The 16,306-nt window shown below is 36.9% G+C and overlaps 1 protein-coding gene across 4 annotated transcripts in view; it reads right to left on the reverse strand.

The window, feature by feature from the left end:
• Positions 1-16,306, reverse strand: part of LOC139955263 (nipped-B-like protein) — a 58,613-nt gene that overhangs the window by 9,904 nt on the left and 32,403 nt on the right. For 3 of the 4 annotated variants that reach the window (XM_071955122.1, XM_071955119.1, XM_071955120.1), the window contains exons 28-39: positions 14,917-15,069; positions 14,340-14,448; positions 13,493-13,632; positions 12,925-13,065; positions 12,255-12,348; positions 11,681-11,859; positions 6,018-6,215; positions 5,659-5,725; positions 3,511-3,565; positions 2,742-2,877; positions 1,774-1,881; positions 375-578 (exon numbers count right to left, since the gene is read on the reverse strand). In XM_071955122.1, the coding sequence (XP_071811223.1) occupies positions 375-578; positions 1,774-1,881; positions 2,742-2,877; positions 3,511-3,565; positions 5,659-5,725; positions 6,018-6,215; positions 11,681-11,859; positions 12,255-12,348; positions 12,925-13,065; positions 13,493-13,632; positions 14,340-14,448; positions 14,917-15,069 (1,584 nt within the window). The remainder of the gene's footprint in view (positions 1-374; positions 579-1,773; positions 1,882-2,741; positions 2,878-3,510; positions 3,566-5,658; positions 5,726-6,017; positions 6,216-11,680; positions 11,860-12,254; positions 12,349-12,924; positions 13,066-13,492; positions 13,633-14,339; positions 14,449-14,916; positions 15,070-16,306) is intronic. The other variant, XM_071955121.1, reaches the window with a different exon arrangement.

Raw genomic sequence — 16,306 nt, forward strand, 5'->3', positions numbered from 1 at the left:
AGATCAAATAGTCTACCATTTCTTCAGTTAGTAACAGGACTGAATAAACAAGAGACTTACCATTGGTCTTTCTCTTTCTACAACATATGAATTCCTAATTTTAAGTCTCTGCTTACAGAATATAACAAACATAAACAAGAGCTGTTTCATTGGCAATGTATTCACCAAATCACAATAGATGGCAGTCATAACAAGCTTGCAAATTAATTGTATTTAAGACATGCAATGTTAAAGCTGTGAAGAACATCAACATTAATTAACATTGTCATATGTCAGTCCTGATAAAAAAAATATATATCAGAAAAGTATGTCACCAACAAAGGCCTTGTTTTCTTTTGCGTCCTATATTGCATGTATCATTTACAGTTTCTTACCGCCTGTTCATCAAAGAGATTCAAAAGTGAGGTAAGAAATGCTCTTCTATGGGATCTGTTGGCACGGATTAAAGAGTATAGGTGGGAGCAGAGGCTGCTACAGGAACCATCAGTTTCAATCAGTCCTCGGACTGGTATGCCAGGATCCTTAGCCATGATCTTCTGTAAATCAAAGGCAAGTCTCACACCTGCTTGAGATTTCATCTGTGGGTGAGATAGTTTCATACTTTTAATGGTTTGTAATTTACTTAGAATTATGCTTTGAAGTAACTTGAATTCAAAGGCAGTATATATACGCAGAAGACTACAGCCAAATGGTAAACAGCTTATGCATTATGTCAATACCTTATCTACAATGTTTAAATTTACACTGTATTCAAAGATTTATAGATACAATGATCCAGGCAATAGCTAAGCAGTGTTTGCTTGGTTTTGATTACGTAGCAAGCAGGGTTCCGTTGTGCGAAAAACAGAAACTCATAAGATTAATTAAATAATTGTGATGCCTACCATTGATGTCTAACAACTGGAATGACTATGGAGTATGGACAAGACTCATATAGGTAGTACAAGCTTCTCTTGCTTCTTAACATATCAAGCAAAGTTTGGCAGTGATTTTAGTCTGGGAGAGTTTAGCAGTCTGGGAGAGTTTAGTAGTCCTGGTAAATTACTAAGTGATTTTAGTCTGAGAGAGTTTAGCAGTCCTGGTAAATTACTAAGGGATTTTAGTCTGGGAGAGTTTAGCAATCCTGGTAAATTACTAAGTGATTTTAGTCTGGTAGAGTTTAGCAGTCCTGGTTAATTACTAAGTGATTTTAGTCTAGGAGAGTTTAGCAGTCCTGGTAAATTACTAAGTGATTTTAGTCTGGGAGAGTTTAGCAGTCCTGGTAAATTACTAAGTGATTTTAGTCTAGGAGAGTTTAGCACTCCTGGTAAATTACTAAGTGATTTTAGTCTGGGAGAGTTTGTATCTTCTGATAATATTTGCTTCTCAACAGAAGGGATAAGATCAGATAACAGTGGAACTGTCCCTTAGCCAGTATTAGGGTAAACCGTCCATGAGAGAGATGTTAGACCAGGTTGTCAGCCATACAGTTGAAGATGATGGAATCCTCCACTACTCTCAATCTCACACAAGGGTCAGCTAAAGGGTCAGCTGAAAGGTCAGCTGAAGGGTCAGCTTTAAGCTCATGACTGACAATAATGACCAGGATAAAATATCATTATAATATCCTTACTTAGGGCTGCATAGTTTGAAATTGAACAAGGTTACAAACATGTTTCACTTTGGAAGGAAATGTTTATGAGAATATACACTCCCCTCCCCTACAGAATCCTTTTATTATCAATATGGTTGGGGATATATGAAGGGGAGGGGGTGGGAGGGTGGTCTGCTGACCTGTATGAACCCTGGGTATCTACTGTCGATATCAGAGAGTTGTTGATCTGCTTTAACTCTGATGGCCGCTTCTGAGTCAGCTCCCATAGCAACCAGGTAGGGCACACACTGTAAGGAGAAAGATAAACAAGATTCTTGATGATGTCTGATTGGAAACAATGGATTATGATGATGATGATGATATTACACCTTCCAGATCAATTCTAATTTACATGCTAATGATTTGTGCTTGTTTTGGTTAAGAGAGTTTTGATTCCTTCCATCTGCATTTATGCCAACATTCGTTACCATTTGATATACATGGAGAATTTCAAGTCTGATAATTAAAGTAAATTCCCTGCACTTATGGTGAATGTATGGAGAGTTGGTCTTACTAATAACTTGACATTGGTAACGTTATTTTAACCATAATCACTGAAATTTGATTATAACGCAAATCACATCAATATTACAACAGTAATCAAACAAAAGGATAACATAACTGATAAATTATGATGACTACTTTGATATATATAGACATATATATGATTGTGCAACACTCTGTGAAATGGTAAACTAGATATTTTCACCTCGGTGTGTACTTTATTATTAGTACTTGACATTGATAATCTTTGTATATATTAATGTTTTCAACACTGGAAAACAGATGAAACTTTCACCAGCCTCTAATATAAAGGAGGCGGAGTGTATAGCCTAGTGGTTAACGCCGGCGTCTCCCAGTCATGAGATCCCCGGTTCGATTCCCTGCCGACAGCAATGTGTGTCGTCTGGCAAGGGCGTTGTTCAATAACAATTTCCTGACATGGACGTTAAATGGATGTGTGCCGAGAGATTGGCTTCAGTCAGCTTGCGAGTCTATAAGCCTTCATGGCTTCTTTCGCGAGTTCCTGCTTGCGGGAAGATCACATATACATACATACATACATAAATAATGTGCAAGCAGCTCCACAACATCAGAAATAACTTACTTGGACGGGATGGACAAGACCCTGTTTTAAGGTGAGTATAATGACCTTCAAGGCATCCATACGTACAGATGCCAGGGAGTGCAACATTACTCCCATAACATGCTTCAAGTAGACCTGTATCACTGAGCTGCTCATTCTGTGAATCAAGTAATGTAATGATATATGATAAAATGCTACATATCTGCTGTGTAAGGAATTAACTTACATCCCATGGTGGTATAATGCATGAAATAAATTAAAAAAAGGCCTTTCAGTTTGCACTGTTTGCTAATAGTAGTTGTACCAGAGGTCATTGTCTTAAACTCCGAAAGTCACAAAGTAGGATTAATATTCAGCATAACTTTTTTTCTAATAGGGTTGTGAAAGAGTGGAACGGTTCGCATGAGAAAGTTGTACTTGCAAGTAGTGTGAATGGGTTTAAGAATGCTCTGGACAAGCACTTAAGCATTGTAATCGGGTCTGAGTGTTTGTGTCTTCAGTTTTTTTCTCTCCTATAGGGTCCTTGATGGGGACTTGTGTGTCCCTCCTGATCCTCTTTTTCTACTAAACTAAACTAACTTTACACTCACTCTTAATGATGGGTCGGGGAGGGGGGGGGTTGTACTGTTGTATTTAAAGGTCAACATTTGGGAATAAGTATATCCTGGGAGGTCTAAAGTAGAACAGAGTCAGGCAGACTTGAGGTACCGTGGCAAGAGTGCTTGAGGGAGTAGAAAACAAAAGGAATACTATCTTGACATGAAACAAATTCCTTGCTATTATAACTTACCCAGATTGCACATCTCCCATCTCCTTCAAGTCTTCAGTCTTTCCTGTTTTCTTCCCTATTATGAACATAAAAAACACACAAGAATGTTAATTAACACTTATACTAAAATGTAACCTCAACTAGACAATGTAAATTTCAAGCATGGGTAGACAATAAAATACATTGGTAATATGATAGACCTATGACTAACAAACTGAGTAAATTTGTATTTTAATCCGTTGCCCTGTTGTTTAATGATTGAGTGCCTTCTTATTCTTCTACGTGGTGAATCAGGCATTGCTTAGATCATTTATCTGAAGAGCTGCCCTTCCAAGAGTGCGCACACCCAATATGTGTGTGCTATCACATAAAGCATGTTATAAACTGTTTTGTGTTGTACTGTACATACTCTGTTTGATCCTTTGTTTGTATATATAGTCTTCTAAGTATTAACAATGTCATCTATGTGTTATATAATCTGCTTGATCCTTTGGTTGTATATATGGGCTTCTAAGTATTAACAATGTCATCTCTGTGTAATATAATCTGCTTGATCCTTTGTTTGTATATATAGTCTTCTAAGTGTTAACAATGTCATCTCTGTGTTATATAATCTGTTTGATCCTTTGTTTGTATATATGGGCTTCTAAGTATTAACAATGTCATCTCTGTGTTATATAATCTGTTTGATCCTTTGTTTGTATATATAGTCTTCTAAGTATTAACAATGTCATCTCTGTGTTATATAATCTGCTTGATCCTTTGGTTGTATATATGGGCTTCTAAGTATTAACAATGTCATCTCTGTGTTATATAATCTGTTTGATCCTTTGTTTGTATATATAGTCTTCTAAGTATTAACAATGTCATCTCTGTGTTATATAATCTGCTTGATCCTTTGGTTGTATATATAGTCTTCTAAGTATTAACAATGTCATCTCTGTGTTATATAATCTGCTTGATCCTTTGGTTGTATATATAGTCTTCTAAGTATTAACAATGTCATCTCTGTGTTATATAATCTGCTTGATCCTTTGGTTGTATATATGGGCTTCTAAGTGTTAACAATGTCATCTCTGTGTTATATAATCTGCTTGATCCTTTGGTTGTATATATGGGCTTCTAAGTGTTAACAATGTCATCTCTGTGTTATATAATCTGCTTGATCCTTTGGTTGTATATATGGGCTTCTAAGTGTAAACAATGTCATCTCTGTGTTATATAATCTGCTTGATCCTTTGGTTGTATATATGGGCTTCTAAGTGTTAACAATGTCATCTCTGTGTTATATAATCTGCTTGATCCTTTGGTTGTATATATGGGCTTCTAAGTGTAAACAATGTCATCTCTGTGTTATATAATCTGCTTGATCCTTTGGTTGTATATATGGGCTTCTAAGTGTTAACAATGTCATCTCTGTGTTATATAATCTGCTTGATCCTTTGGTTGTATATATAGTCTTCTAAGTATTAACAATGTCATCTCTGTGTTATATAATCTGCTTGATCCTTTGGTTGTATATATAGTCTTCTAAGTATTAACAATGTCATCTCTGTGTTATATAATCTGCTTGATCCTTTGGTTGTATATATGGAATTCTAAGTGTAAACAATGTCATCTCTGTGTTATATAATCTGCTTGATCCTTTGGTTGTATATATGGGCTTCTAAGTGTTAACAATGTCATCTCTGTGTTATATAATCTGCTTGATCCTTTGGTTGTATATATAGTCTTCTAAGTATTAACAATGTCATCTCTGTGTTATATAATCTGCTTGATCCTTTGGTTGTATATATAGTCTTCTAAGTATTAACAATGTCATCTCTGTGTTATATAATCTGCTTGATCCTTTGGTTGTATATATGGGCTTCTAAGTGTTAACAATGTCATCTCTGTGTTATATAATCTGCTTGATCCTTTGGTTGTATATATGGGCTTCTAAGTGTTAACAATGTCATCTCTGTGTTATATAATCTGCTTGATCCTTTGGTTGTATATATGGGCTTCTAAGTGTTAACAATGTCATCTCTGTGTTATATAATCTGCTTGATCCTTTGGTTGTATATATAGTCTTCTAAGTATTAACAATGTCATCTCTGTGTTACATAATCTGCTTGATCATTTGGTTGTATATATGGGCTTCTAATGTCATCTCTGTTTCATACTCACACTCAGCATCTGCTTTCCGCATCTTCTCATCTTCCTCTGACAGGTATAACTGCAGATTTCTTAAAACCTGGAATAAAATACGACAAGGTCTCATTTACTCTGTGCCAGGAGATTTTAAAATGCTAATGAGCTGAATTTTTGAAAGGCAAAGCTTAAATCAGAAGGACACTTAAGCTGTGACCCTGACCAAGTGATAACTATATTCATATAATTGTCCATACTATTGTCAGTGGAGGGACTGTAGGTTAGCCTTTATCTATGGTACCTCCCAATCCTTTACCCCACCCCTCAACATACCCTTCACTCATAAAGAGCAAATGAATGATACAATTAATGAATATTCATATAATTGTCCATACCATCGTCAGCAGAGGGACTGTAGGTTCCTCCTCTTCCAAGATGTCACAATACAAAGCCTTTATCTCTGGTGTCAGCTGAAAGTCTGCGTATCTGTTACATAGGAATCCGATGCCATTCAGGGCTTTGAGTTTGATGTCCTGGTCTTCATGGCCGCAGAAATATAACAAAACATCTAGAACTCTCGCACTCACAAGTACCTGATGATCAGAGAAACAGCATCAAAAGTCACTGAAAATCCAATGTGAGGATGGAATCATCTGGGTTTCAAATCTGTTTTGTGCTATGTAATAAAAATAATATTCTCACATCCATTCTGCCATCACCCATCCCACTACCTGCCCCTAAAATCCACATATTTAACAGCTGAACCAGTCAAACCTAGAAATCATTGCTAACATTCTAGTAAGTATTCAAATAAACAAAACATGAGTAAATGAATAGCCTGCTGCAAAGCTTCAGATAAATTTTCGTTTTTCACTTACAATATTCTTTCAACTACACAAAAACAAAGGTAAAGGTACTGTTAGTCATCCAACACAGCCTGGAGTATAACACATTCAGTTAAAATAGTCCCTGATCAGATGATGTAATACTATAAGATGCTTTGAAAATAAGACCAATTAGTGACACCAAATGACATAGACAGTACAGGAAAGATTAATCAAGATAGTAAAATACTACAGTCATTTAATATCATTGTAGCAGTACACTGTACAGAATATACACACATGTATAGATCTACAGTACTGATTTCGCTTAACTCCCGTTAAAATTCGTTAAAAGGAAAATAACCGAATTTCCACGTTTTGTCATCGAAATTCCCCGATTTTTATCGAAATTCCACGAATTTTAACGATTGGTTATTTCGGTCATTTCCTTCGTGGAATTTTCAACGATACGTTGAAATTCTTTTTTAAACGAAATAGAAGGTCAATGTGTGGTTACGAGAAACGTCGGAAAACGAGCAACTTCGTTTATTAGTATTGATTAGACTTTGGAACAGTCGTTTGAAGGCAGGAATTTTCTCAAGAACATTCCTGTACTTACTGAGTAGTGACACTCAAAGAAACATGTAGTGAAACTGACGGGGGACGTTTTCTAACTGTGAACCCCAAACACAGTGACATAAGTCTTAACTTCGCCAGGACGTAAGAGCAGTTGCGTCAAAGCTATGTACCACGAGGCACCCTTCCAGATAAATTATGAGTGCTGTTTAACCATTTAAATAACAATGAATGGACATATAAACTTGGTTTACTTGCAGATTACGAAAAATAGTTATTTTTTTGAGATGTAAATTTGGTTTTTTATTAGAGTTGGAGTATGAAACTTTGTTTCTGAGCGAAAACATGTAACTTGAAGCAAAATAAAGATGCCCCGCCCATTCTGCGAGGACGCTTCCATTTTTCGAAAAGGCGTTTTCTCTTTTTGTTTTTTTTTATTTTGTTTACTTTTAAACATGAAAATTATTTTAAAATATGTAAAGAACTTAGTAATGTACTGCAAACTATCTATAAAAACAAAAAAACGATGTTTTAGGCATGAATAATGGGTTTAATATAACTAAAGTAGTAGGCCAATAGTCATGAGCTCATGATGATAGTGTCGTCAATTCGTTTTCTCAGTTTTTATTTGCGACATATCACCCGTGTACATCGATCAATGGCATGGTGAAAACCCCGTGTGAAAATATGTTGACCCCAAAAGACGCAAATGGCCGTTCTAGAAAGTACCGTCATAACATTAACAACACAAGGCCAGTTTGCTCTCTCAGGTCCGCACGTGTACAGCCATTTTTTCACACATGATATTATGCTGTGCATGCATTGCGGGCGCGATTGCGGCAAACATAAAAGAAAATGAATGAAAATGAAAAACTTACGATATTTTTTCACAAATATTGATGCTTAGATAAGTGCTTCCTCACAATCAACGAGCCGCCCTAAAATTCGCTCCGCTTACGGAAAAACTTCTATATATATAACAAATGGAAAAACCCGAGTTTTTACACACATAATTCCAACTGACATTGGTCACAGAACATAAGTAGGTCATTGACATTCGAACTTGGCAACTTGCCCAAGTTCATCGCACCATGGGAACGACACAACACATTGAACATGATGTTATATTCTCCCGCCATCTGGACGCCGAGTGTAATATGCAAATTATGAATGGTACTGCGCAGCGTGGTTAAATCTTAACCTATTGCGACACAAATTTTTGGAAGCTGTTGTTTGAAGTAACTTTTGTATCAAATGTAAGGTACTGTATCATGTATGTGACCAGGGGCGTAGCGAAGGGGTTTTTGTTGTTGGGGAGGTGTGGAGAATTTGATTTGCCGACGGATCTGGAAGTGGTGACTGAAATGGGGGAGGGGTCTAAGGGGAGGGGGTGTCCCCCTCCCCTTTTGGAAAATTTTTAGTTTTGAAACGTCCTTAGATGCCATCTGGTGTATACTTTAAGTCAAATTTGATTTGCCGACGGATCTGGAAGTGGTGACTGAAATGGGGGAGGGGTCTAAGGGGAGGGGGTCTCCCCCTCCCCTTTGGAAATTTTTTAGTTTTGAAACGTCCTTAAATGCAATCTGGTGCATATTTTAAGTCAAATTTGACTTGCCGACGGATCTGGAAGTGGTGACTGAAATGGGGGAGGGGTCTAAGGGGAGGGGGACGGCGGGAAACGGCGTTTAAACGTTTAACCGACCGGCAGGGGATACGGTGAAACGGTTAGCGAAATATCTGATAGGTCACACCCTTATTTAAACACACACAACAAAACGCCCTTATTCAATGAAAATATACTGAAAACCATATCGCAAAAACACAAAATCGCTTATAACTCGAAAACGGAAGGAGACATGGACTTTTGTCGGCTGTATAGGGATTTCCTAAACCGAATTTTGATGCGCTCTATCCACCTGTGTCATTTATGAGCTTCTCTGACGTAAGCTGCAGTACGTAATTTCTCTGTACCAGTTCCGCGAAATTTATTTACGCAGTAAACATCGTTCATTATGTTTTCTTTCACAACGAATATTCAAAGTTGTGCTCCACACGCTTCCCAGATATTGTTTTATGTCGTTCATTTTCAATTCTACTTTAAAATTACATTTTCGAACGATGCATTGCATGCCTTATCAAGCATTCCTGATTAGTAAAACTAAGGAAGGATATTCAAATATATATTATTTTCATTTGACATGATTTTATGAGTTGTTCCACTTGAAAAACGATGATAAAACCGAAAAACAAAACATTTACTTCTCATGTGACGCATACCGGGAGATTCATAAAAACTCCCCCTACTCATTAAAATAAACTTATACATGCCGTCAGGCCAGTTGAAAGCCGTCAGGCCAGTTGAAAGCCCTCCCCAGTAATGTTTGATCAGCTCTTCCCAATATACAATACTCAAATAAGCAATGAAAATATATTCATTTTCCACAGAAATCTACCCAATGTGGGCCCCAAGTCACTGCTTTATTTTCTTTGTAGTCATGGAAACAATTGTTTGCAACTCTCTTGCTGGCCAGGTGTTTTCAAGTTTTATTAATAGCACGACTTTTGATTGGTTCATTCAAGATAAACTTTCTATCCCTGCTGGATTGTTCTACTTATATATATATGAATGAATATTTGGTTTTCAATTAACTAAGTAACAGATAACATCCATTCCATTACGAACAGTAGGGGTAAAATAATGTTTGCTTCTAGAGGCAGCCAGCCATGAAGGTTCTGCGGTGCTAAACCCCCCACGAAGATAAATACTATGCTAATTAACATAAGGTAGGCGTGAATTTGACAAAGCCAAGTTTATGATTGGACTAAGCCTTTCAAAAAAGTTTGGTGGTGGGGATATCCAGGGTAGGGAATGCACATGTAAGCAGCATACTACAGGTGGCCCAGACCCAGGCTGCGACCTTACCAGGGCAGTCCATCTGCTTTCGCGGGCAACTTACAGTAACGGGTTAGGGGGAAAATATTTTTTATTTTTTTTTTTTTGCGTGCATTGAAGTCGGGGGAGATTTTTTGGACGGAATGCGCTCTCAGAAAAGTTTGAAAGTGAGTGCGGTTCTGTAGTAAACGGTACCGTAGTACGTCAAGTAACACAGGAATTTTTTGGAAATAAAGATCTCTTTGATATCCAGCTACGACTGTTTCATTGTTGATATTTTTTTCTTGTTTTTTCTGACACTGCGTTCCTTGGTGAGTTAACTTAAACTTATCCTAGTTTAATACTAGCCTATAACTTAAGAGTCATAGAATGTGCTTGCTACGATCGACCAAGACTAGTTTTTATTATCCTAGCCAAATCATTTTTCAAACACCTAGTACAGAACTTACTCCGTCTTATATACAATCACACATTTGCAACGTTTGTAATATTCCTCGGCAACTTCTGGTAGAGTCTGAAAACGGCTGTAGTTACACTAAGGATTCAACGCAAGTCACAACCTTGATATGTCTAGAATTGCCTTTGCGGTTTTTGATCGCGATAACTTTCGTGGAAATTTCGTTGAAACTTCGTTGACAACCGTGCCCGCAGTAGTCTAAATCTTGTCAACGAAATTAACCGAATTTCAACTTTTTTTATCGATTTTTAACTTTTGTTATCGATCGTTGATTTTTTTTCAACGGGAGTTAAGCGAAATCAGTACTGTACATTAATTCCTTTGTTCTGAGCTTTAAGGCACAGAGCATGGAATGAATACAATAAAAACAGAGTTGATACAAACTCTTCATCAAGAGTGAAGGGAAAACCTTAAAATACTTCCCATGCTCTGACAGAGATAACTCAAATAAATCCCAAACGATGATTAAAAGCAAACATAATGTAATGAAAATGTATAAGAAGTGTATGAACCAAAAATTGTGAATTTGTTATGTTAGGCATTTGAAACGATGAATGGCGGTGATAAACGTAACATGAATTTATCATTTTGATCGTTTATGATAAGGATTGCAATGTGTTGAGAAAGTGACCCAGGTATGAGCTATGTGGGATGATTTTGTAAAGAAAACACCATACAGAAAAAGCTATATCCGCAGGTCATAGGACAGTGTGTAAGGTAGTAAGAGACCAAGCTAAATGAGTAGGTCATAGCACAGTGTCTACAGTGGTAACAGCTTATCAGCAGGTCATAGCACAGTGTACAGTGTACAGTGTCTACTGTAGTAACACCTTAATACAACCACTGAGTAACTAAGTCTCGATGGCTTTAGTTTTTTGTTCATTAGGCTGTACATGAAGTACACACCAAACTTAAAGAGAACCTACATATCAACAACTATTTTGCAAGTACCAAGATATAAATAGATATTCTGACTTTCAGACAATTTCAGTCTTTTCTCTATCAAATTGACAAATATTTTAGAATAGTTATTACGATGTACGGACTAGAGAAAAAGAGTGTTACAGGAAGATAGTAAACAGAAAGAAATGAAAGCAAGAATATAAGACCAACATAAAACAAGAAGACGTTAGGTGAGAAAGTCTTCTGAAAATGAAAATGTTACGTTACCCAAGAGCAAGAGAGTGAAACACTCCAGAATGGCAAGGATAAACTCCCCTGGGGTGGGGGAGAGAATGACTGAGATGAATGCAGTGGTAGGCAGCCATGAGAAGGTGCTTTTGGTTTAATCATTTTAAAAACCCTTACTTGTGACTGCTGGCCAGGCATGCACTGTACCTTTGCAGTTTTTAAGCCAATGTCGAAATCGAAGTGCTTGCAGAAGAGTCCCACTGTGAACAGCGCCCTCCGTAGCGTAGGCTTGTTTTCGATGAGAACCTTGTTGTTTGGGTCACGCTCGTGCTCCTTTTGATATTTGGACAATGCACCTGATGGGAAAGTATTTCGAGAGTTTCTAGTCGAAGGTAATACAGAATGTTCCCATGAATAGACAAATTAATTCTTGTTGTTTTATAAAGCATCAACTGCTTATTAACAGCTTTTTTCCAGGTTTTTAAATGTTAAGGAAAATATTGCTTGCATTTGCCAAGGAATGTGGAACTAGTCATATTAAAAACAAACAAACAATGATGAGCAGAACATCCTTTTATAACTTTAGTACACAAACACAACTGCACATTATTAATATTCATATTACCTTATTGAACATTTGATAAGAAAACAGTTGAAGAAAAAAATATCAAAGGAATATGCAAAATTTTCCACAATCCAAGCTAAAACAGGTTAAAAGAGGTTGATCCATTTAAAATGTTAGTGTGCCTACCATAGTACTTCTGGAAGCAGTCTCGAACCAGTTTATAGTTCTTGGTGACTTGGTTGACAATAGCACCTAAGCAGCTGACACAGCTCTGTAGGACCTGTGAGGGAGAATGTACAAAGAAGCAGGTATGAAGACATCAGGTCTCACATCAAATCACTTTTAAATTCTACCTTCAAAGATGAAGACAGATATTTTTCAGAATCTTTTTGCATTTTCTTGGCATTTACAATGTTTGGATTGTGCCTTACAAGTTTTGCTTGTGACATGGATACGAATAATTAAACTTTAAAAGTAATCTTTCTGAATTTTTTTCTGTATCATTAATGATTAGATTCCCCTCAGAACTTCAGTCAATCCAATTTATGAAATTTTAATGAAAAGTAGCTGGTGAAAAATAATGTGCAACTTATATTGAAGAGAAAGATATTCAGCACTGTTAATCAATTGAAACCCCAATCTCAGTGTCTTGCCCCTTGCTTGATATATGATTGATTCAATGCAACCTGTTGATGTGGCCAGATTCATTTACAAAATAAAACAAACTTCATATCTTTGCAATAAAAAATGCTATGAGGATGTGGTTTACACCTAAAGACTCAGATATTTTCCAGTAACTTTGCTAAGAATTGACTTCAGCCAGCAACAACTCTTTTTCAAGTCAGGTATAACTTACCATTTGTCCATGCTTAATGATCAATCTCATCATATCCTCTTCAAGCATGGCTAGAAAGACTTCACTAGGATGGTCCATTAGAGGGACCACCAACTCAAGGATCCTGGCTGTGTTGTAGACCACCAGCAGGTCACCCTGAGTCTGTCAGAGTAAACCATGCCAAATCAAAGAGTTACAATACACACTCGAAATACAACACAGGACATAATACTCTGACACTCCAACACATTAACAGTAGTAAATAGTTAGGCAGCAGACCGATAAACTAAAGTCAGATTGAATGGCAATATATACACAGTTTCACTATAACAATACCATGGATATTCCCCATTTTAGTCAAAAAGAATCTGAAAATAGATGTATCGAAGGTAAGCAAGCATCTTGTTGGTGCCATGCATATAGAAGATGCCCCAGCATAACCATTTATCAAACTTTGGATCACATCTAGTTTCTTGTACATACGACAATGAAACTTCTTTTGTTCAATGCCAGGAGAAACCTTAACCACAGAAGTGATGAGCCACTTGGGTATCTTCACATTCAAGTAACAATCTGAGATGATACTTACATTACATTTAGTGCTGAGGTACGGCTGAAGGGTGGTAGCATGTGTCACCATCAATTCAGGTTTGACTTTACTGAACAAGTATAAGGTTTGAAGACAGGAGACCAAACGCCGACTATTTGCTGCACTTTCCTCTACAGACTCTGAGAATTAGGAAAGGACAGAGATAGGATATCAGTAAATATAAAACCTCATAATTACTGAAGGGAACGATGTCTTTTAATTATCTTAACGATGCTGCTACTTAATTGATGGTCTCTTCTTATACAGCCTACACACCAGACAAGTACACAAATTGTTTCCACTCGCTTCCTTTTTGACAATGTAAGCTTACTTTCTACAGCCTTGTGTGTCTTAAAGATGACACAATCTAAAGCATTATATTTTAACTGACACGAGAGTGTTACTTATATAGAAGGAATCCCACAAACAGCTGAGGATATATATTTGTCAATCTTGGAAAAACTGAAGCTTTTTATGATGTTATGTCAAAAGTGAAATGTCTATTGTCGTTCAAATTCACACCAACATAAGAGTGAACATCAATGTCACTCGATTCAAATATATTATTAGTTCATATTTTACAATATTTCTAACCAAGAAGTAAGCAAACTCATAATTAGACAATCAAAAACTGATAACAAAACTGAAGTAAAGAGTGTCATCACCAAATCCTTAACGTCCTGTATCAGCAGACATCCTCAACTTCTAAAAGATTTTCCTCAGCAGGTTCAGGGAGTTGTTTGTCATTTATCCATCTCATGGGTAAATAATGACAGCTTGGTATGTCTACTTCACTTATTATATTAATATTGATAAATAAGTTGAATGAAGCAGAATGCAATCTTACCTGCAGCTTTTGTTTCCAGTCGCAGTACGTGTTCTACCAGACAGTCTGTGATCTGTACACAGGCCTTCTGTACTGGTTTAGATGAGGCATCCTCCTCACTCTTCAGCAACTGTAAGAGTAGCAAAATATCATGTAGAGAAGACTGTCATAATAAGGTGTTAACCATTCATCAAGCCTGAATACAACAGACTGGCAGAGTATATAAACAAACTGTATTTTACAGGGTTTTTTAGACTTTTACTAATTCCTCTCACAGAGGTGTGCTTACAATATATATTTCCACATTATTCTTAATATTGCCAGCAGTTTCAACTGGATGAATACTTCTTTTGAATATCAGAGAATTGGTACTTTTCACTTCTCCAATCAGCCAATAACAGTGTGGGTAGTAAAAAATCAAAATACTATGGGTGTGGGTAGTACAAAAGACCATGGAAGTGTCATTTAAATGATAATGTTTCACACCTTCAAAGGAGTATTTACTATAAAGTTGTATAGTAGACAATAACCAAAGAAAAAGTAAGAGTCAATGTTATTGTTATTGTTTGTATCATATAATAAAAGAATGATTATTTACGTTTGTTAGGAGTTGCTCCAGCCAGTCATAGCCTGTATCTTTACTGGCAGCTACAACTTCAATAACATTAAGGGCTCTGTTGAGGAGTCCATTCCGATCAGAAGTTGGTAATGGCGTGAACCACATCTTCTGAAATGTCTCATTTACAAGCCGCTGTAAACACAAAGGAATTAAACATGTTACCATAACGTGCTTGTGCATTAGGTGGGAACACTTCAATGACAATCAGACATTTATTCTGGTCGGAGTCACAGCTGGTTATCTTTCCTTAATAGAAATAATTAAACCTGTGTTTCTGTTGTATACAGGGCTCAAAATAGACGGGGGCGAAGGGCGATTCGCCCTATGAAGTTGAAAATCGCCCCAGAAAAGAAATCACGGGGGCGAAAAAAAAATGTAAATAGCGCTAAAATCGCCCTCCACATGTACTTTTCAGTCAACGGGCGCCGCACGTTTAAAAAGATGACACAATACTGTGAAATAAATCACTGAAAAAAAACCCTAACTGCCGATCCTTTCGTTATAACAGCTTGGTTTGTACGTTCGCTCACACACGAATTAATAGTCTAGTCAACAACGCAATATGAAAACCCACACTCAATAGCCAACCACCTAGCTAGCTAAAAAAATATCGGTTCATCGCGTGATCATTTTCGCACACCCGTGTATGTGTATTTTTTTTCTCCCAGCTAGGTGTTGTGTATCACGGTACTGTGGAAAGAGTGAGCTAACATTGAAAGCTCCTGCGATGTTTTTCCTAATATACCTAAAAGGCAGGAGGGGAAAGTTTTGCGTCGTAGTAACGACCATGCAGTCTGTCTAGTTACAAAATGGCGGGAAATTTCCGACTCCTTTTTAATAGGAAAATCGGAACCGCAGCTGACTTACGTCGTAGGACATGGTGCCGTGTGGGTTATTTATGAACAGCTAACAGACTTGTTTCGATATAGGGGAATTGATCAAATGACTAACATGATAAAAAGATATAGGCCTATGAACCAATGGGGGGGGGGGGGTATATTAATGTGATATTGCGGATTTCCGTGATTTCTTTTCTACCTCCGAAATTTACACCTGCCAATTTCCGTGAATTTCTAACAACAGCGTTACTATATTATTTGATCCGTCATTTATGTTTTTCATTACCGATGCATATCCAACCTGCAGGGGGACAAAACTATTATCCTAACACACTGTAGCATACGCAAACTGGAGCCTATACCGTAATTTTTTCTCGGGATTTTCATAACGTTCCCAACAATATTGCAACGATATTTTCATAAGTTTCCCATGATTTTCAATATTTTAGTATCATTAGATTAGGATACAATTGAGGAGAAGTGTAGTGCTGTAGCTGCTGAATATTATTCCAGATTAAAACTGACCATTG

Source organism: Apostichopus japonicus, chromosome 2 (assembly GCF_037975245.1).
Source record: "Apostichopus japonicus isolate 1M-3 chromosome 2, ASM3797524v1, whole genome shotgun sequence".
Lineage (NCBI taxonomy): Eukaryota > Metazoa > Echinodermata > Holothuroidea > Aspidochirotida > Stichopodidae > Apostichopus > Apostichopus japonicus.